At 40.3% G+C, this 21,566-nt stretch overlaps 3 protein-coding genes and 1 long non-coding RNA gene across 4 annotated transcripts; 1 reads left to right on the top strand and 3 right to left on the bottom strand.

Annotated features, from left to right (window-relative positions):
* Positions 1–542: 542 nt before the first annotated feature.
* On the bottom strand, positions 543–4,233 carry LOC131694894 (beta-alanine-activating enzyme-like). Its single transcript, XM_058983410.1, has 6 exons — positions 3,962–4,233; positions 3,216–3,815; positions 1,708–3,139; positions 1,379–1,642; positions 953–1,325; positions 543–889 (listed from the first exon to the last, which is right to left on the bottom strand). Exons 1-6 carry the CDS (start codon positions 4,165–4,167, stop codon positions 870–872), a joined length of 2,895 nt encoding a protein of 964 aa, XP_058839393.1. The 5' UTR covers positions 4,168–4,233; the 3' UTR covers positions 543–869.
* A 3,802-nt stretch (positions 4,234–8,035) lies between these two features.
* Positions 8,036–9,555, top strand: LOC131694896 (E3 SUMO-protein ligase ZBED1-like). Its single transcript, XM_058983411.1, has 3 exons — positions 8,036–8,724; positions 8,793–8,985; positions 9,037–9,555. The coding sequence occupies exons 1-3, from the start codon at positions 8,347–8,349 to the stop codon at positions 9,465–9,467; spliced, it is 1,002 nt and encodes a 333-aa protein (XP_058839394.1). The 5' UTR covers positions 8,036–8,346; the 3' UTR covers positions 9,468–9,555.
* A 7,662-nt stretch (positions 9,556–17,217) lies between these two features.
* On the bottom strand, positions 17,218–17,709 carry LOC131694892 (uncharacterized). The gene is made up of 3 exons (XR_009306553.1): positions 17,605–17,709; positions 17,407–17,540; positions 17,218–17,352 (listed from the first exon to the last, which is right to left on the bottom strand). It is a non-coding gene; the product is annotated as an uncharacterized LOC131694892 (long non-coding RNA).
* Positions 17,710–18,061: 352 nt separating this feature from the next.
* On the bottom strand, positions 18,062–19,264 carry LOC131694897 (uncharacterized). Its single transcript, XM_058983412.1, has one exon. It carries the CDS (start codon positions 19,262–19,264, stop codon positions 18,062–18,064), a length of 1,203 nt encoding a protein of 400 aa, XP_058839395.1.
* Between the last annotated feature and the right edge of the window lie 2,302 nt (positions 19,265–21,566).

The following is a 21,566-nucleotide window of genomic DNA, read 5'->3' as shown; positions in this document are numbered from 1 at the left end:
AAGATTTCTTTTAACGGTTTTGTCAGTCTTTTGATAAATAATGGAACGAATTTTAATATTTGTCCGACGTTTCGATGCTTTTTGGCATAATCTTCAAGGGAAAATAGTTTATAATGTAATGATTAGTCTAGTTTTGGGTTGATACATAGTTCTTGTACTTACAATATAGTTCGTCCTTTGTCTAAATGCCTTGAAAAGCTGAATGTTTGAGATATTGTTTGTTGTTCATACATCTGTGCGTATCTGGATGGACAATGATATAAATCTTACGTATATTGTAAGTACAAGAACTATGTATCAACCCAAAACCAGACTAATCATGACATTATAAACTAGTTTCCCCTGAAGATGATGCCAAAAAGCATCGAAACGACGGACAAATATTAAAATTCGTTCCATTATTTATCAAAAGACTGACAAAGCCGTTAAAAGAAATCTTATATACACCGTAACAGTCGAAATCTTCATTTGCAATCCCGAATATAAATATGTTTACTATTTTTTCGAATCGCTTTCAAATGAACCACGCATTCATCGTGAACAAGAATAACGGTATATTTCAATTAATTTTAGCAGTAGTACATTTTACAGAATTGAATACAATATAGGTGCACATATTTCCGATCAGACAGCGCAATACACTAGTGATTTCATTCAGCATAACAAAAGACTATAATCTGTACCAATTACTACATGTTAATTCAAGGTAAACGGTTCATTTCTGCAGCCTTCATTAACCATTTAATTTTCTATGTTTAACCAAATAAATATAGGGTAGGGTAGATGTGCCGATAAGAATATTCCGAAAGAGTTGTTGATTGAATCCAGTTTAGAAGCATTCAGGATTTTTGGTTCCATAACCGCCAGTATTAAACCGGCTGCTGTATACCTATACAATACGATAAAAAAAAGTTAATTGGCATTACATCTGATCATATTAAAATAAGCTCACCAAGCTTGTAGAGAAAATTATCACGACATCCGACATAAAATGTTTCCGAATCAATAGCTACCGGTGTAGAGAAAATTTCTCCGCTTGTTTTGATGACTGAAATCACTTGAACTGCCGCTAGGGAAATCAAATTAACGTAGCCGGTGGTACTGCAGACTACAATCAGATCCGTATCGAGTCTCGTCGAACCAGCGTAAATTGGGGATTGCAATCTTATTTTCCAACTTGGTGTGGCACTTTCACTGTTGATGGTATAGTTGAAACAATACAAATGCTTGTCGTGGCAACCCAACAGAATTGCTACAGAATCCTCATGTCGTGGTAGTACTATCGGAGTAGAGAATATGTTTCCTTCGGTTGATACTGACCACAGCTGAAATTATGATGTTATGAATATTTCACAGTGTTATTTGGTTGAGGGTTTACCTCTGTCCCACATTTACTAGATAGACAATGCAAGACACCTTGCACTTCTGCTACTAAAACTACACGAAAATGTTCTATATACACCGAGTCCGCAAATACGGGCGAATTGAGTTTTCTGCACCAACATTGAGTTCCATCTTGGAGGACGAAGCATGAACAAGTGCCATCGAGTGTAGCCACAAACGCCATACCATTGTAAAATGCAAGAGGAGACGAAAGAATACCTTTGGATCCTAGCTTTAACTTCCAAGCAAGTGTTCCTTTCTAAAGCTCGAGAAAAGTCTCGGTTATAAATTACGTTAAAATACTTGAGTGATTGAAAAACTTACCAATTCTAAAGCGAAAAGGTTGTGTTCATCTGCGTAGCAGCCGAATACAATTAAAGGGCCTGATATTAACGCTTTACCTTTAATCATTCCGCCTGAATCAAACTTCCATCGAATGGTGGATGTCCAAATATCGAAGCAGTATAAAAAACCATCGTAACATCCAACAAGACCATGCTGTTGGTCCTCCAAATAGTTAACCGCACTTTCCACTCGGTCTGGGAGAGTAAGTTCCGAAACTATTTGATTCATTTGTGTATCCACTACTATTATTTTGTGAGAGTGACTTCCTACCGCCAGGAAGGTTCGATTATGTCCCTCACTGTGAAAGGTAGTAGGACTTGCATCGATGCATTTGTTCATGTCGAACTTAGTTTGAATACAGATTTCTGTCCTATTCCCCAGTGTTTCAGGTTTGATTGCGGCGGGTGTCGTCGTAGAGGACTGGTTTGTCTCGTCCATATATGATCCAACTTCGGTCAACGGCACTGCCTTGTCTAATAGTAAACCGATTAGATTAGGAATTGGACAAGTGGAGCAGTCTTGCAAGAAAGTAGTTAACTGTACGGCTTGAATGGATGTTCCACCTGCATCCAGAAAAGAACTTCTAACATCCGGTTTGGATCGCTTTGGTTGGTCAAGTTTTTCTAAACTTATACCTAATATTTTGAAGATCTGCTCGTTAAATAAATGACGAATGCCACTATCTTTGCTAAATGTTTGCACAGATCGCTCTTGATACTGTTTGAGAAGCATTTTCCTATCAATTTTACCGTGGTTAGACAAGGGAAACGAATCAATTTTAATGATATCATCTGGAATTGTTTCATTAGAGAGTAATACTTTGAATTTCTGCCTCATGCTTTGTTCGTTAACTGATTCATCGTGTGCTCTGTAGAATAATGCCAGTTTATGGCGTATCCCATCAAATACCGCACAACTTTTGATTATCCCATCGCACTGATCCGCCATCTGTTCCAATGGTACTAAACTTACTCTGGTACCAAAACGTTTGATCATGTCGTCACAACGACCCAAATAGTAATATTTTCCATCTTGACGTAGTTCAACCAGGTCACCAGTACTTCGATAGCAAATATCTTCGGATCCAAGAACCGCTTCCAAATGTTCATCGTTCACCACACATTTTCGAGTGCGGCTGCCTATAAAAAGCTGACCTCGAACTGGGTATGTTCTTCGTTCTTCGGTTAAGTCTACAATTTTGCCACCATCGACATGTCGCAGCTGCAACTCAATCGAGCGATCTAGTGGTGAACCTAGGGATACCTCGCGATCAGCCATACCGGGGATAACTTTTTCGATAGTTGCCCAACAAGAAATTTCCGTTATCCCATAGATGTTGTATACATGGACCGAACTTTGTTCGAATGTCTTCAATCGAACTGGAAAAGGTTCGCCGCCCAGCACCAAATGCCTGTAATACTGTTTTGATATTAAAACTCAAACGTTTTGATTTAGGTCGGAAAGATATAGGATGTATTTTTTCTTACCTTAAAGAACTTCCATTCCGTAGAATCACCTCCGAGATTGACTGTTCACTCCAACGTTGGAAGAGCGATGGTGTAATCTGCATGATGGTGACTTTATCCAGCTCAAACAGTACAGTCAGCAATCGCTCAACGTTCAGACGGATTTCGTTTGCAACCAGTGTGAGACAGGCGCCATTTCGTAGGGCCAGAAACACGTCAACCACAAAAGGATCAAACGATGCTGGCGATGCTACAAAAATGCGATCATCCTGTGTCACCTGGAATATGTTCTTCAATTGTTCTAGGTTTGGTAGTATGCATAGTGTTGGTACTTTGACTAGTTTGGGTTGTCCGGTACTGCCGGAAGTTCCGATATAGTATGCAATATCACATGCAGTTTTAGTTTGTGTTCTCGACTCAAAGTGGAGCAATTGTATTTTCTCGTCAAGTAAATTAAAATTATATATTATATTGAATCTGGTGTCATTTGTTTGAAAACGTGCAACGTCCTGCTCCCGACAGAAACAATGATGGGAACCAATACGCTTCAATTCTTCTCTTACACGATTGATACTGCCACCTGCGTTGAAGCAGTAAAATGCTGATTGTGAATAATTTATTCTGGAAATATTTTTATTCAATTATATGTGCTGGAATAAGATTTAAAAAACTTTGACTTGAAATTTATTATAGGTCTTTTACACCAATCTGAGAAATTAATTTTAAACTCCGTATAGCCTGGAAAAGAATCCTTTCTTATGACCTACCCGCAAATAACAGCCACCAGCGCCGGTGAATGCACTACAGAAACGCCGAAACACTGACCGATGAGGTTGAGATTTTGTATTGCACATTTCAAACTGGTAGCTGCAGTGCATAGCTGCGAGTAGGAGTAAAATACACGGCCACTCTTGGAATGATAGACTATTGCCTTTAGCGTTGCGTATTTGTTGAACGCCTCGATTTGTAACATCCTGAATTTCTGATGCGATGAATTTCTTATCAAAACATAGCTATGAAGCGTATTGTTTGTTTACCACTCTCGATTTCAGTGCGGTGTGAAATATTTCAATCATTGAATCATTATGATATTGTAAATAGGGCTACTATCTGAAATGAACATTCAATTTTTGTTGCACGGAGAACTTTTTCGTCATCGATCTCACCCGCTGTTGCAAGTTACCCCGTTTGACGGTATCGCTGAGGAAAAAGTACTTAAGAATTTCATAAGTCACAACTTATGAACCTGTGCAATTTTGAATTCATTAGACGTTTATGCATTCCATAAGTTATATGTAAGAATTTCATAAGTCGTCCTAATAAAATCTGTTAATGTATTTTATGATTTTCATAATCGTATTATTGTGAAAATTTCAATAGTTTACCAGATGGATTTGTGTAAAAGTGTAAGCAGAGAACATTGTTGGCACCAGTTTCAATATTATGTTCAAGCTGGTAGAAGAAATGTAAGTATTTCTTCTCTGTTTATTATTTCTTTTTGAGTAAAAAATAATTTATTTTGCTGTTCCACAAATAGACACAGCAGAAGTATAGCTACCCCACAATCAATTGCCAGCGTTTTTCGAAGTATCGGGTTTTCTCTAGGAAATCTTGGACTCAGAAAAATATCAATATGTAAAGTAATTTCAATTTTCCTTAAATATTTTTTTATTCTGAATGGAGTCATTATGTAGGGTTACCGACCGTCCTTATTTTAAAGGACATGTCCTTATTTTCGAGGTTTTTGGAAAGCGTCCTTATTTTACTTCAAATGTCCTTAATTTTAGTCTTAAACCTTGGCATATACAGGGTGGTTCAACATGAAGTTTTTTAACAGGGCATTTTCCAGTAGTTAACGGGTACTAACTGCAAACTGTCATGCTATTGTAGTTTAGTATTGTTTGCCATTTCATAATGGAACGACTTACACTGGCTCACCATCTTCAAATTATTCAACTATATTTCGAAAATCAGCGGTCTATGGGAAATGTGTTTAGTGCACTCCGACCATAATATGATCGACATAATCGGCCAACTGACTCAACTATTCACCATACAACCTAAAAGTAAGCGTTGTAGTTCTCGTTATTGGATGATTAGCGAACAAATCGACCACGTCCAGCACGCAGTGAAGAAAACATAGCGGCGGTAACATCCCCAAGCATTGGAAACCAACATTACTCGAGTAATTAGCCAGATACCACTTGAAATACTCGAATCCGTCATCAAAATTTGGACCAGTCGAATGGACTACCTGAAGCTCAAACATGGCCAACAAATTGTTGAAATTGTTTTCAAACAATAAATGGCAAAAAATGTTCTTTTGATTGACAAATAAACAATTCGTGATTTACTACATTTTTCAATTTTTTTACTAGATTAAAAAAACGTCATGACGAATCACCCTGTATTAAATTATTCAGATCAACTTTATTCCAAAAGAATCAATTTCTTCCACCGATTTTTTTGGTAATGCATACTCTCTGCGACTCATGGCAACCAAAATTTGTTTTACTCAGAAGTAACCAAAATTTGTTGGATAGCTCAATATGAGGTTTGGCCAATGTTCGGTATTGGCACTACACTATTCTAATTTGTCTCGATTGAGATACAATGTCCCAGTTCAACCGCTGGAAAATTGGGCAGAATTTCGACTGTTTTTTCAGAATTCTGGATCAACCCTCTAAGAACGGTTGGTTTCAAAATCGTCCAATGAAGGACGTTCGTTGGACCAATTTGGGCATCGTCCAAATAACCGTTCAACGAACGTCCATCGTTGGACCCGTGTTGAACGATTTTGAAACAATTTTTTGGACGTCTCAGTGGGAAGTGACATAACTGGCAAAACATTTGGCAGGGATGTCCTTTATTTGCTATCAGTCTATTTGGTAACCCTACATTATGGATTCCAAATCAAATGCAACAACCGATTCCGACTCAGAATCGGTTGTTGCATTTGATTTGGAATCCATAATGACTCCTTTCAGGATTCCGAATCAAATTCCGAATGGTTTGACCGGGGGAGCGTCGGTAAAAGCGATTTGCTAACCGCCATCATAACACGACACCGCACCGGCGGTTGGTAAACAGGTTGGGATATGGAAACTTATCGTTTCGGTTTATAGCGAGCACAGAGAAAAGACGTCCATCTTCAGCATTCAACTTGTGTAAAATCTCTAACGGTTTCGAAGGTAGTTTGGATATCTAAACCAGGTGCGCTACTGTCGTCATGTTTTTTTGTGGCTGAGTGCGACAGAATTGACAGCGGTTATTCCTCTACCCAGTCAAACTAGTCCGGAACCGATTCGGACTTCCAGCATGAATTCCAGCTCAAATGCGTCAACCGATAGAGTCGGAATCGGTTGTTTTCTTTGAGCTAGATTTCATGCAGAATCCATCCAGGATTTCGAACCGGTTCCGGAATCGATTTGACGGATAGTTGGGATAGGTTGGTGTGGCGGCGCTAGTGTTTTTAGTATATTAATTCAAATGTTTACACACGTTTTTTAAATATTTTTCTTCGATCATGGATGTCTGTTCTCTGTGTAGCGAGTGTCTATATTTGGTAACTTCTTCCAACCGACGCCAACGTTGCTACAGAAAGGAGGCAAAACAAAGGAAAATGTAAAAATAGGATCTCGCGATAAATGTTATGCAGAAGTGTTCTGCGTGAATTTTGATTCGACTCGAAGATTTTTATTTTTAAATAAAATTAAAGATTGAGCTCAATAAATAAAATTATTGGTTGTGAGACAATACATTATTTGATTGAATTCAATAACATTTTTCTTAAAGTTTACAGAAATTAAAACAATTATTGAAATTAAAAGTTTATTGTTGTTTTAATGAAAATATACTTTCAAACCTCGATTCACACCAATTATTTTGTCGTTTGATGGAATGAACAGTATTTGTTTGTATTCAATTACCCATAGTTTTCATTTTGCTCTGGTACTGATTCTGATTCGGAAATTGAAAGAAGCGATTGTCAAAAGGCTGCTATCATTCGCAAACAACAGCTACAGCCATCCATAGTGGAAGCTATAAGCCGTCCGTTAGCGTTTGCTGGTAAAAATCTCCACAAAGAAATATTTACAACTAAGTTAAACCTTGTTCACTGGCTCACGATTTCTTTCAGCTGATGGCCCGAGAGGAATGCAGGTAACGAATGCGTTAATATATTATATCACCAAGGATAATCTGTCACTGAATGCAGTGGACAAACCTGGATTTCGACGTTTTATAAAAACTGTGTGTCCTTTGTACAACTGCCCCCATGAGACCCAGTTTACCAAGCTGATACATAATAAATACGAAACTTTGAAAGAAACCATCAGAAACCGCCTCCGTTCAACGGGTAGCATTTCTCTAACAACAGATATATGGACCGAGATGATGAAAGTTAAAAGCTACTTGGGAATAACAGGACATTTCATTCATGGTGAGTAATCTTCCATTATTGTTCCGTGTAAGAAGCATGAAATCCCCGAGTTGTTTATAAACAACTTTATTGCTTGGTTAGCTGACAGGATCGAGTATGCATGTAATGCGTCTTAGTCATTCATTCACAAATTACGTAACGTTTTTAGGGGGAGGGGGAGTTGGTACGACAAATTGTGGCATGTTGTGACACATGGGGGAGAGGGAGTAAGCTAGATCGTTATGTAACATGTTTATACTGAAGAAAAACTTTTTTTAAACCTTCCGCCGCTTGTGCGCCGAGTGCACGCCGCTCTGAAAATCCAACGTAATCGTCTTAGAGCACCAGCAACTGCTCGTTTAGTGAGTCATTCACGCGGCCTCCGGAGGGTTAAGAATTTGTTATGTAATAGGGGTGGGAGGGATAGAGAAATTTGTGACAATTTGTTACATGGGGTGAGGAGGAACTCAATTTTGGGCAATTTTTGCGTTATGTTATTTATTAATGGTCCCGTATTCAATTGAATACCGTAAATTTGTATAGTAACTTCAAGTCGGTGAAAAACGTCACCTTCCTTGCTTTGCGCATACATTGAATTTGATTGCAAGCAAATCTGTACCCTTGTATAACGAAGCGTATGGAGCATGTCTGGACCCAGCTATTGATTCAGATGATGAAGATGTTGACGAATCAGATATCGACGATGCTAAACATAATTCTCCTGAAGAAAACATGATTATTTTTATAAACAAAATGAAGGGAATAATTAAATTTTTCAAGAAAAGTGAAACTGCAATGAGGGAATTGCGAAAGCTACAAGTGATAGATGGCAAGAAAGAAGGTCAATGTCTTATGCTCATTCTGGACGTCAAAACACGTTGGAACTCAATCATGGCTATGATTGAACGGTTTTTGCTGATAGCTGGATACGTGTCGAGAGTATTGCTCATAATTCCTAAAAGCCCCCCAATGTTGACTTCCGATGAATTGTCTGTTCTTAAAGAAGTGTGCAAAACCCTTAAGCCACTTGAAAAAGTAACAACTGAGATGTCCGCTGAAAAGTATGTTACCTGCAGCAAGATAATTCCGCTAGTACGATTACTCAAAATCGTAAGTATTAAGATTCACATCAGATTATGATTATCTTACATATTGAATTGCGTTTTGAATAATTTCAGAGTTACGGTAACATGGAACTGGAATCAAGGGAAGCCTTCTCATTGAAACAAAGAATATTACATTTTATTTCGAAATATTTCAAGGATATCGAAAAAGTAAGGATACTTGCAACCGCTACATTCCTTGACCCAAGATTCAAAAAAATCCATTTCGAAAGCGCGCTATCCGCATCGTCTGCCGTTTTCTTTGTTGGTAGGTGCAATTTTTCATATTTTTAGGCCTCATTCTTTCATGTTTTTTTAGCGGAGCAAATTAAGGATTTGGCAAACGAAGCGACTTCAATATCCAGTGATGTTGAAAAAAATCCCACACGGAATGAATCATTGGACGATCTATGGTCAATACACGATTCATTAGTAACGGAAGTGAATCGTGCACATGTTCCGGATAGTGCTGGCGGGATTCCGGTGGAATTACGACTGTACCTTAATACTCCGTTAGTGCCGAGAACCAGTGACCCGATGCTGATTTGGAAAGATATGCGAGCACAATTCCCGAATCTATACAAAGTAGCGTTTAAGTACTTCTGTGTTTCAGCGACTTCAGTTCCCTCTGAACGTTTATTTTCGAAAGCTGGTCAAGTATTGACCAAAACGAGAAATCGATTGTCAGGACCAAATTTGGACAAAATTCTTTTCTTAAATTCAGTAGATGATACAATGTGGTTTACCTAAACCAATATGACTTTATGTACAATTATTAGATTGTACGCTAGCTGCGCGAAATGAATAATGAAATTCGAAAAAGTTCTGAAATGAGAAATCAACTAATTATTTTATTATAAAACGAATATTTTGTTCTAATAACTATATTACTCTTTTCAGAACTTTTTCGAATTTCCTTATACATTGGGATTCAAATACAGTTTTTTAAAAACACGCGCTTTGCATCCAATATTTATTAATTTAATCATCTAGATAATCGAGTAATCGATTAATTTGGAACGATTAATCGAACTAATCGATCACCGCAGAAAAATTAATCGATTATTGATTAATCGATTAATTTAAAAAATCGGACATCCCTAGCGCGCATCAAATATAGCCGTAGTTGCTCCGCAAGCAGATTTCAGTGGAGCTTTATTTTTCTGCCAGCTGTGTGCTTTTCGAAAGCTTCAAGGAAAAAGCTGCCTATAAATTTATATAGGCGGCTGTCACGCGCCTATAATTCCGTATTTATCAACCGGTATTGGAACCGTGCGAAGGTAAGCGAGTTACACATTAGTTTTAAATAGGTTTGCCCCATATGGCACATTGGACGTTTGGCATAATGAACATTTGGCATAATGCTTATTGAGAGATAGGGAGATTTGGCATAATGGACGGTTGGCATAATGGTAGGGTGACCATATCAGACGAGTAAAAAACCAGGACAGTCGAAAGGGTACTGCTTTCCCCCGTTACCTCTCAATCGACATTGCCTTTTCTGCATGTTTTCGGCTGTTAAAAAGTTCTGGGGTCTGGCAGGCAGAGCTTCGACAGTAAAATAGTTCTGGGAGTCTGGGAGGAAGAGCTCTGCCAGAAAGTCTTTCATCGGAATTCGATCACCAAGAACTTTTTCGGATTTACACAAAGGCAGTTCTTGCTACACCACCATCAATAAACGACATTGACGTAAATCAGAAACATCAGTGATCCCAAGTATCTTCCCTGCGCTATGCCTGGCAATCTCCAATGACAACTATTATCTCTCGATCTGAGAGCTGCAAAACCTACCGTTGGTACCAAAAATTTCTCCGTTTAATCGATTGTTATATGAAAACTGGCGGATAGCTTGGTGTAAATAATATCAGTTTGAGCCCGAGCTTGAAAAAATTGACACCCCTGCGTGAACTTGAAAGAAACAAAATTCAATTCATGCCCGTCGCGATGAATGAAATGTTTGGTTCGTTTCCCTCTTCATTCGTTCTCCCGACACAGCGCATTCAGGTTTCATTCTACCTATGAGAGGGATTATTGAGCAAAAGTGCACCAGATATAGATTATGCAGTTCACTTATGCTCGAAAATGTAGAAGATGCCAGCTTCTGCCTTCAAACTGTCCACATAAAAACAAATTAATGCTTTAGTTGGTGAAGGAATTTATACTTCCTCTGCACTCAAGCGTTCCATTCTGCATGATGTTTCAGTCAGTTGGGAACAGAGTTAAAAATATTCAAATTCATTGAATGAAAATTGATCATATTCAGCCGCATTCATTTTCGATATTCAGTGACGCAGCTGAAAACGTCAAACGAACAAACCGCCCATTCATCCATGCAGATTTTCATCCGGCTCCGATTATTACACGAAGCGACCGTGGAGCAACGAATCAAACGCATCAAAGTAGGCCCTGGCACGATGTAAGCGATGATGATTGTTGTTTCATATGCTTTATCGGCATTTGAAAACATGTTCCTAGATAATTAGTGTAATGAATATATTGTACGAATTTCAACTGAATGAATAAGATGGATAGTTGAATGAATCTTTTTTTCTATTCACCGCGAGTAGCAACAGGTTCATTTTCAGCCGTCAAAAAAGAGCTTCGAATATGTTTAACTCTGGTTGGGAAGTTAATGAATGAGGGAGGCGGTGAATCTGAATTTTGGTTTGCGTCAAGCCGGCGCTAATCTATTCCGACAATGTGTTAGTGTCGCCCAGAAAGGCAAAATTTGGGAGCGACATATGCTGCTCAACATAATTTAATTATTTATTAGTGATTGTTCATTAATCGCGATAACCGTTAGGAGCATGTGAAACGTTTGAATTCACATTGCTTTGGTGCTTGTACAAGATAAAGAGTGTTAACGACGACGCGACGGAACAAAACAGTATATATCTGAACCTGAACCTCAAACGTAACGATCGTAGCAAATGCAAACGAAAATTGTTTAAAAAAACCTTTATTAATAACTTAACTATTTTTGTGAAAAAAAACTCTGTAATGGCCTAAAGTTAACAGAAGGAAGAATAAAGGTAAAAGTGCAGTTTATGTCTAACAAATAAGGAACCAGAAAAAAATTGGTTTCTTACTGCTCTCCCCATATATGCATAAGAGTCCCATATTGAAAAACAGCAAGCCGAGAAAAACTCTGTTCAAGATTTACATTTTTCATTGAGCCTTATGGATGGAACAACCATGTTTTGGTATTTTTTTCGATTTTTTCTGAACAAACCTGGTAAACTGATTTGTGCATTATGATTCAGTGGTGATACAGAATACAATCCAACAGATATCTAATTTTCGACAAAAATCCATATGGGACTCTTATGCTTATATGGGCAGTGCTGTAATTGAAAGTAAATTTGATGTAATTTTTTTTCTTGTTTATAAAGTAAATTAAGATATCGAAGTATGTAGACTTTTAAAAAAAGGACGATAACTATTTTTTAGAAAATCCTACGACAGTGACGCGGAAAATCGAAACCATTAATATAGAGTACCAACAGATCACTAAAGTTTGAAGAAATTTTAAAAATAATTTCACTGCAGATTTGTTGCTTGATGTCGAGTGCTGAAGCATTTTTTTCAGGATACTTTATGACGGACTGACAGCATCTAAATATCGTATTACATAGTTGAGATCGGAGGTGTTGTTACCGTTTAGATTAGGTGATGCGTGTGGTGAAGTGGTTGGTTGTTTCAAGGATCGCTTTTTTCCAGTGAGTGAAGATTTAGAATGGCAATCACACAGGAAGGGACAAACTTGTATGTCCTCTCAAACTCGTATCGGGTGAACTTTAGCAGTATTGCTGTGTCGGACTTGATATTCAACATGGTTCGTACTGCGCGTCATGTTTTGCGCTAAATAAAAGCAAACAGGCCAATGTAGTGATTAAACCGCGAGTGGCAAGTGCGCCAAGAATCAAGATCCATTAAAAGCCGCTCGGAGCACCTTTTTACAGAAATATTAAAGAGAGTTACGCCTAACCACGACAAATTGTTATGCTCTCCTGGCTATGACTCTGACGATACCCATCGTGAGATATATGTTACTTCTCCTAAAAACTGTAGTCGAACGAGTTGTAGTTACAGCTCCTGGTCTTGGAAATTTGGGATCAAACAAGGATTTTCCAGCGTTTCAGGAAACACCAAAAATGGGTTTATCTTCTCGCTGATAAAGGATCTAACCAGAGACTAATTGAGACGGCGGACTCACGAGTTTCTCATGGTTCAAGAGGTACTAGCTCAAGTTGTACTAGAGGGTCCCTCGAAATGTCAAACAGAAAACGGGTTTATAATCGAAAGTGCTTTGCTTTTCCTTGGAGAGTGCTGTATAGTCCTTGACATCGGTTGTGATAGATTCTTTATTTATATTTTATTTAGGATTTTTTTTTCAAAATTAGCAGATTGCGGATGCCTTTACGTATTCATTGGCATGGCACGCAACATCAGGAACATTGACGCATAAGCTGTGTGTCGTAAGATCAGAAATTGAGTGTGCGTCATAAAATCCGAAAAATTAAAGTTTCAACCCAAATTTGCTTCCGATTTTTTTAATGCGTCATAAGGTCTCTGGCATGGCAAAAATTCATTATCGGTTTTAATGTTACAAACTACCTCAAAACATCTGATCTCATAAAACTCCTTTACAATGAAAAACTGTTAACATTATTGCTTAAAATTATCAATAAAATACTAACTATTTCTTCGCCCTTTACGAGTACAAGTAGAACCCCCTTTAAGTATTTAATTCCCTTACGCTTTACTAATCTTCTGACAACTCCTAGTCTATTTAACGAGCTTATATCGCCCAATCTCGGTGGTGTTGCATGATTTAAAAACTTTTACCCATTTTTGCTCATAAACAATAACAAATGCATGTAGCAACGATCCTTGAAACGAACTTAGCAACGAACAATCAACAATTGCTACCAACTTTACGAGCCTGATAGAAAGTTCGATGGTCAGATTTATTTGTCAAGGTTGGCAAAACTGAAGGGACCGTTCTTTCTCTATTACTTCAAAGGATCTAGTACACGATGTACCATGAAATTTGAAGTACTATTTCGTAAGTTGGTAGTCTCGATTAGTCTCTGATCTAACTTTCTTCATGATCTTTGCTTCAATTTTAGCAAGTGGCCTGCTTTACTGCCCATGATCAAATATTTGTACCATTTTTGTTGCTATGCAACTGTGAAAACGAGCGTTAAGTTCGCAACAATTTTCGCCTTTTTTCAATTGGAAGTCGTTGTAGTTTGTTATTTAATCTTCTATCAATTTTAGATTTGAGATCAACACTATTTATTGTGAATGAATCTGAATGTGACTGATAGGGCCGCAGTGTACTCTTTTGATACTTTCGGTAAAATTTCAGTTTAGTGCCCCTTTTAAAATCTACTCACCAACAATAAGTTGGCGTGTATAGCGCATTTACCCTACTTATTTTAATATTTATCCTTACTTATTTTATACAGCAGATTTCAGTGTCCCTCTAAGTTCGGCGCCCTTGGCGGGGGTCAACCTGACCAACCGCACGCTAAGGGTCTGCATAGCCCATTGGCCAACGGGTTCAATGAACATTTTGTAGCTGGTTTGATTCGTACCGGAGCGTACTTTGTTCGACCGAAAATCCGAGCCAAAAGTAGCTGCCGGAATACATCTCTGAATTTCCCTTCTGGTGTGCTCATCGGCGGTTACCATGCTCCCCATACAATCCTCCGGTAAAATCTTCTAAATCACACAGTGGAGTGCTATACCCAATTACCTGTTCTGTCACATGGCAGTTGATCTTTATTATTCTTCAACCATATGATTTCCTTCTGATCCTCAACTAGATTCGGTGTTGGGAATCTGTCGTCAGCTGCGTGCATCCACGGGTTGATTAGCGCACTACTATCATCGTCTAATGATTCGTTCTTTAGATGTTTGTCATAATACTGCATCCACCTATCGACCATTTCAAATATATCTTCCTTGACTCATAGCACTCTCGAGAACGATTCGCCATCTCGTAGAACTTCTTTGTCTTACTATCTTCGTATAGCTTCATCGCCTCGTTATCTGGATCTACCGTTTTTTCTGACCCCTGCTTGCTCTATTGTTTCTCGTTCACCCTCGTACGGTGCTGCATCATTCTCGCCTCTGCCGTATTTTTCTCTTCATCTCAGTAGTACTACCTGTGGTGCTTCATAAGTTGCTCCAGCCACCTATTCTGCCATTGGTAATGCCGTCTCCAGCTTCTGTACGTATTTCCGCAGCACGATCGTAGCTGCTAGATGTTGAGTCTCGGCGTCCATGCTCACGAGTGTTGTACTAACATTTCTGTGGCTGTGAAGATCACGCATCGTTGGCCGTTGTCATTCGTAACGGAGTGTAGACTGTCCGGTTCATTCACCGGTTTGTACCTGCTGACCTATCCGGGCGTTCATGTCGTCATAAATCAGCTTAAAATCCCATCGTGAGCAGCTGTCGTAGAAACGCTCCAGCTCCGCCTAAAATGCACCTTTGTCGTTCACTGGTCTCGCTTTGTGTGGGCAGTGAACATTGATGATACGGTAGTTGAAGAAACGGACTTTTGCTTCTCACTACACACATTCTCTCGCTGTTACTTGATCAAGCGTAGGCGAATCTTGTCCAGCACTACAAAACCCAGCTCGTTGCTCAGGTAGAATGTGGCAGTCCGATGCCCGCGTTTTCACACCTTCTGTCATGCCGAGCAAAGCTTCTGCAATGCTGCGACTCCGAAGTTGCGAGTTTGCAGCTCGTCGTGCAGAATTCGGCCAAGCCAAGCGACTTGCAGTTCTAAATTTCCAATAGTATTATTTTTTCGTACCATGACTTAATTGATCCGATCCGTACGCAAAGCTGTGTTTTCGGACGGCTTGTTGCACCTGCACAAACTTCCCATCTGGTCGGAGGCTTCTCATTTCGCTACAGAAGGTGACGATATCCCACAGATTATCCGTTGTGTGTCCACAGGGTATCCGGGTACCCGAAAATTCAAAAGTTTTTAGCTATATATTAATTTTTAATCGATTTAGAACTCTTGTAGACGTTTTGAATTCAGGAGCTTATCCATTTTTAGAATCAGTGAAATTGAACCCGACGAATACATCTGGTTTTCGTTTATCCGGATTCCCGGAAGGATATTCCTACTGAGAAAGAATTTGTAAATACTAATAAAATTCTATAGGCATCAAAATTCTAGGAATTGTCACGGAAGAGTTTTTCTTATCGTTACGGGATTTTATGACAATTTGACCTCGGAACGGTCACTCACGGCCTTGCAGGTACTTGCTTCGAAAAGAGCGTTGCGGGGTCCATTATATTATTATACATTATATATCCCAGTATTGGAACTTACCTCCGGAAATTCGAATAACCGTAAACCAATTTTTACAGATTCTAAAAATTCCATTGCTTTATTTTATTTCTTTCTAGTTGAATAAAAAAACCAATAAATTATTTTAGGTGCAATATATGTTTTATCGAGAAAATGGCTGAAAAGGGTTTCATTCCGCAAGATTACAAATTGTTTGTGAAAAATCAGCCAATAAATGAAATTCGTAGCCACGCTACCAAGTTTCAAAGAATCTTAACATGAAGTAATGTTTCGAGCAAATCTTGTTTTTATTTAATTAGTTTTCAGTGTAAAAAAACTTGATAAATTTCAAAGTAATCCTTGTTGTTAACTATTTTGTAACAATTTTCGTCAACATACGCAGAAAACTGTATTGATAAGATAGTTTGGTTAGTCAGAAATATGTAAGAGGCGGCAAATTTAACATTTTGACCCGAGCGGCAAAAAGCCTAGCGCCGCCACTGGTTAGTGTTATATTTTTATCAGTGCAGTATTCGTTGGTGCCTGAGCTGAAACTCCGGTGATTTACTTGATGTTGATGAAGGGCTGTGTGATGGGTATGCTTGCAGTTGATTTTGCTTCGTTAGAGGCTTGTGTACATGGTTTCTCGTATTGTGTCTTCTGGTGTAACAACGTAGGGCACGCAGAGGTCTGTCCTTCATACGTGCACAGCGTGATTTGAGATTTGGTCACACGTTTTGCTTTGAATTGAAAGTCCAGTTATGAAGGAATAGGTCACTCGCATGCTCATGAAACAAAAACCGTTGGAAATACTTAAATTTTCTCCAGGTTTCTAACTTAAAGGATTCCATCGTTACGTATTCTGACAAGATGGTTAGAATAAATTTATTAATAGTACCCAGGTGTAGATCGTGAAGACGCATATCAATCTTATCATTGTCAATATGAACGGGTATCTTGGTCCTAACATTTTCATGCTCAATGACGTATTGCATGTTGTCTTCCATAGCGTACCTTTCCGTTATAGCCAAAGTTTTAAACGTTATCAGTAACGAGTGTAGTTAGCTTGTATAACGACGACTTCCGTTAGTCTAAACTACATTTGCAAATTTTCTGTTGAATTTTGCTGTTGAGTTTCAAACATCTCTAAATGAATGATCGATTTCGCATCGATGGAAGTAACGGTGCTTTATTGTTCACACTGGCTTGGGACGAAATCTATTATTCGATTGCTTTGCTTTTATTGGGTGGATTAAATAAGTGGCTTTTCAGCAACACCCTAAGGAATGTATTCCAAACGGTATCAGCTAAAAGCTGATGTAATTTATTAATATTATGCTTCATAGAGTAATATTTAAAGTTACTTACATCGGTCAATTATTGTATCTCGTTAATTCCCAACAATTACTGCTAGATTACAGGGCAATACGCAAGTCACGTATCACCTAACCTCAATCGTGCACAATTCGAACGGTTCAGTGCGTTTCTTGGCCTTCCGGCACCTGTTTAGGTGTTAATTCAGAAATTGTACTGATGTAAATTCGTGCTGCCATAGGATCTACTTACGGAAATAAATGTTTGCTTATATCTTCACGAATTCAACGTTCTATTTACTTAAACTTCCAACAATTTCTATCTATTCTTTTTTCTTATACCTTTCTCTCATCTCTACGTGACGTCAATCTTTTTCTATCCTACCATTTCAAACGATCCTTTTTTGTTCCTTTTTCTATCCTTCCATTTCAAACGGTCCTTCTTCCCTTTTCCTATCCTTCCATTTCAAATGGTCCTCACTACATCAAGGTTGTCCTTCACCGACAGGTGGTCGACCGTGGAGTTGGTTGGGGTCAGCGGGATATACCGTAACACTCCCCGACCCGTAAGGCTGTTTAGCTATCTCCGGTTCAGTTTTGTCTTCTGCTGTTCCCGGCTGAAGCCCCACCTTTTCTATGTCGATCCGCGCCAGCTTTGCTACAGGTCGATGCACCATTCCGTCGGGAGTCTGCACCACGGCATCGCGAACTCACCCATCTCGGCCCACCACGACCTTGGCTACACGTCCTCGAATCCATCCGTTGCTTATCTTCTCCTCCACGATGATCACCGAATCTCCTACCTCGATCGGTTTCGTCTCCTCAAACCACTTGGTACGACGTGCGATGGTAGGAAGATATTCTCGCACCCACCGGCGCCAAAACTGATCTACCATTGTACGGCATAGATTCCAGTCGTTCCTGCAGGGTTGTCTTGGATCCGTAAGCGTCTTCGGAGTCTGCGTTACGCCGCTCGAGTTCATTAGAAGAAAGTGGTTCGGTGTTAGAGCCTCCTGTTGCGCCGTCTCCAGAGGAATATATGTTAGCGGTCTCGAATCGACCACACTCTCAGCTTCCACTAGCAACGTTGCCAGCGTTTCTTCGTTCGGCGTTCGAGAGGACTCCATTGCAGCAAGAGCGGTTTTCACCGACCGCACTAGACGCTCCCAGGCGCCACCCATGTGAGGTGATCCAGGTGGGTTAAACACCCATTTCGTGTTCGCGTTGGTGAACGTTTCGGCAAGCTGGCGCTCGATTATGCCCATCTCCTGCTTAAGTTCGTTGCTCGATCCCACGAAATTTGTGCCCCTGTCGCTGCGGATCTCCACAGGTGCTCCTCTGCGTCCGATGAAACGCCTGATCGCCATCTTGCAAGATTCCGTTGAAAGTGTGTGAGCGACTTTGAGATGGATTGCTCGTGTGGTCATACACGTGAACAGAGCTACCCATCGTTTTGCAATACTTCGGTTCACCCGCACGCCGATCGGTCCGAAATAGTCGACGCCTACGTAGGAAAATGGACGTACGTACGCCTGCAACCTGGCCGCCGGGAGTGGAGCCATTCGGGGTGTCGCCAGACCTGGCTTCTTGACTTTACACAAGGCGCACTCTTTAGTCACCTTACGCACGAACGGGCGCAGCTGCGATATGTGGAAACGCTGTCTCACTTCGTTCACGACAGTCTCGCCATTGGCGTGAAGAAATCGTTGGTGGTACCATTCAACCAGCAGTCTAGTCACTGGATGGGCTTTCGGCAATATTACTGGAAACTTAGTGTCAGACGCGGCGACGGTCGCAGCAGATATCCTTCCATCAGAACGAATAACACCTGCTTCGTCCAAGTACGGAGACAGTTTGTATATTTTGCTGGTTTTCTCCAGCCGCGCCTGTTGTCCCGGCTGCTTGTCCCGCATTGCTGACAAAGTCGCCACTTCGTCCGGATACTGCGCACACTGCACCCAACGAAAGATTGTGGTTTCGGTCGTTGCTAATTCCTCTTGAATGGTCCGTCCAGTCGAGTCTCTCGTTTTACCGTTCGCCGTAGATTTTGTACGTAGCGATGAACATGTGTTACCGATCGATACAAATGCGTCAGTTTCGAGAATCGCTCTCACCTCACAAGTTGTGGTGGTACGATAACCTCCTTGTGCACCAAACACGACCTCAGCTCTTCATCGGTCGTCGCGCCGACTGAATCTGCATCTACGGTCCATTGATCTTCTGGCAAATATAAATCGTTGTCACCTCGGAACCAACGGCCGCCAGAGGACAAACACGGCTCTTTTCCCCACTTTGTCGCATCGTCGGCGACGTTCTTTCTCGATGATATCCAACGCCATTGCTTCGCCTCCGACTTGGACAAAATCTCACCCACTCGGCAAGCAACGAACTGGCGATATCTTCGATGATCTGAATTTATCCAAGCCAGCACCGTCTTAGAGTCACACCATAACACTGTCTTCTCGTCTACCAGCGGGTGCCCAGTGAGTATGGTCTTCATCAAGCGTACTCCGACTACCGCTGCCATCAACTCCAACCGTGGGATGGAGTGTGCCTTCAGTGAAGCCAGTACTGGCACGTTACATATAGACAGCAGACTTTAGGTAGAAACTTTCGTTTGATTCACTGCACTGTTGACAAGCAGAGCGACTGATTAGGTGCTATTTTTCTTTTTATGGAATGGATTTCCAGTAAGACGAAAAAAAGCCACTAGCAAGAGAACTCAAGTAGAAGCAGAAGCACGAAAATGCCGATGTGTCTTTTTAGAGGTACCAAAGGGAATTCTTCGGGTCCCGGATTGAATGACGATTTAAGCCGAGAAGAAGCGCTTAAATCGTCATTCAATCCAATTGTTTCATCGATATTGACGAGGCACTCTTGAGAGATTAAAAAAAACCATCGGAAGCTACAATTGGGAGATTTGACTATATTAAGTTTTGCTTGTCGCATTCCGATTGAGGATGAGTATACGTTGCAGTTATGGTTGCGGTCGGTCGTTACTGCGATCTGGAGCATAGTGAAAATCTGAACTGACTGAATAAATAGAAATATATTAGGCTTACAGGAGAAAACCCAGGACAAATCAAGCATTTTCCTCGACTTCCCAGGACATCAGGACAGGCAATGCAAAACCAGGACATGTCCTGGGAAACCAGGGTGTATGGTCACCCTAATACCGCACAAGGAAATGAAAATTCAGTACAGGTTTAGATAATTTGTGCATTCTAATTAGTGAAAATACATCAGCCAAGAATGGCCAATGTGTTGCTGGCTAAAAGGAACAAAAATGACTCGTCGCTACGAAACGACGATAGAGGATTTTTTTTGCTTTTTTATTTGGCCTATTTGACAGGTATATCCCGGAATCAAAATAATGATGCTCCTACCACTGATGCCAGCGACAATCCTAATCTAGTATTCTGTATCTACTGGCTTTACCCATCCGACTTCTATCCAAAAGCCACAGAGGATGGCATGGGCGATTTGGTGCTGCGCAACCTCAACACCGGCGAGACTGTTGGCGTTCAAAAATTAGTTTCCAGGCAAAAATCTTAACGAACTTCCTATCGTGTCGTTCAAAGTCGGAGTTGGTATGTAGCTTAAATCCGTATCACTGTTAAAGTCTACCCGGCCGAACAGAGGTGGCATTACGCATCTCGAAACGAAAGGTTAATTGTATGCAAGCTTGTATGAAAAAGTCGATTCGAAATGGTTCCATTGAGATATCTGACGTTTCAAATACTCACACTGAGATTTCGCATTTTTATTCTGCCGCCCTCCCCTTAAACCCAGAAGCGATTTGTTTTCCTCCCAATTTGCCGTGTAAACGATTTGTTTTCTTCCCAATTCAGACGTCAAAACGGCACAATACCAACATAGCTGGATAAGTCCATAATGTCGCCTCAGGTTTTCTGCGACTTTGACTTTGGCCGCTTACAGAGTGGCGGCGAGAAGCTGAGCTGGTGCTGGTACTGACATTAGAATGCGAGATGCGAGAAACCTGCCTGCAGCAAAGTAAAGTGATGATATCAGAGTGAAAGCGGGCAGTCGGCGCAGATCCGCTCGGCTTTCACTCTGACATCACCCATTTGGTTTGCAGCAAGCAGGTTTCTCGCATCTCGCATTCTTATGTCAGTTCCAGCGCCAGCTCAGCTTCTCGCCGCCAGTCTGTAAGCACCCTTCCACACTAGATCGGTTTTTCAATTTCAATCTTCG

This window comes from Topomyia yanbarensis, unplaced genomic scaffold (assembly GCF_030247195.1).
Source record: "Topomyia yanbarensis strain Yona2022 unplaced genomic scaffold, ASM3024719v1 HiC_scaffold_19, whole genome shotgun sequence".
In the NCBI taxonomy this organism is placed as follows: domain Eukaryota; kingdom Metazoa; phylum Arthropoda; class Insecta; order Diptera; family Culicidae; genus Topomyia; species Topomyia yanbarensis.
The sequence above is the reverse complement of the archived record's forward strand: the minus strand, read 5'-3'. Positions and strand labels throughout refer to the sequence as shown.

Excerpts from the sequence above, each read along its gene's own strand:
- LOC131694897 (XM_058983412.1), bottom strand. The coding sequence starts at position 19,264 with ATGCGGGACAAGCAGCCGGGACAACAGGCGCGGCTGGAGAAAACCAGC.
- LOC131694896 (XM_058983411.1), top strand. The coding sequence starts at position 8,347 with ATGATTATTTTTATAAACAAAATGAAGGGAATAATTAAATTTTTCAAG. Across the intron at positions 8,725-8,792 it reads TAGTACGATTACTCAAAATC|AGTTACGGTAACATGGAACT; the intron begins GTAAGTATTAAG and ends GAATAATTTCAG. Across the intron at positions 8,986-9,036 it reads GTCTGCCGTTTTCTTTGTTG|CGGAGCAAATTAAGGATTTG; the intron begins GTAGGTGCAATT and ends ATGTTTTTTTAG.
- LOC131694894 (XM_058983410.1), bottom strand. The coding sequence starts at position 4,167 with ATGTTACAAATCGAGGCGTTCAACAAATACGCAACGCTAAAGGCAATA. Across the intron at positions 3,816-3,961 it reads CTGGTGGCTGTTATTTGCGG|AATAAATTATTCACAATCAG; the intron begins GTAGGTCATAAG and ends AAATATTTCCAG. Across the intron at positions 1,326-1,378 it reads CTAGTAAATGTGGGACAGAG|CTGTGGTCAGTATCAACCGA; the intron begins GTAAACCCTCAA and ends TCATAATTTCAG.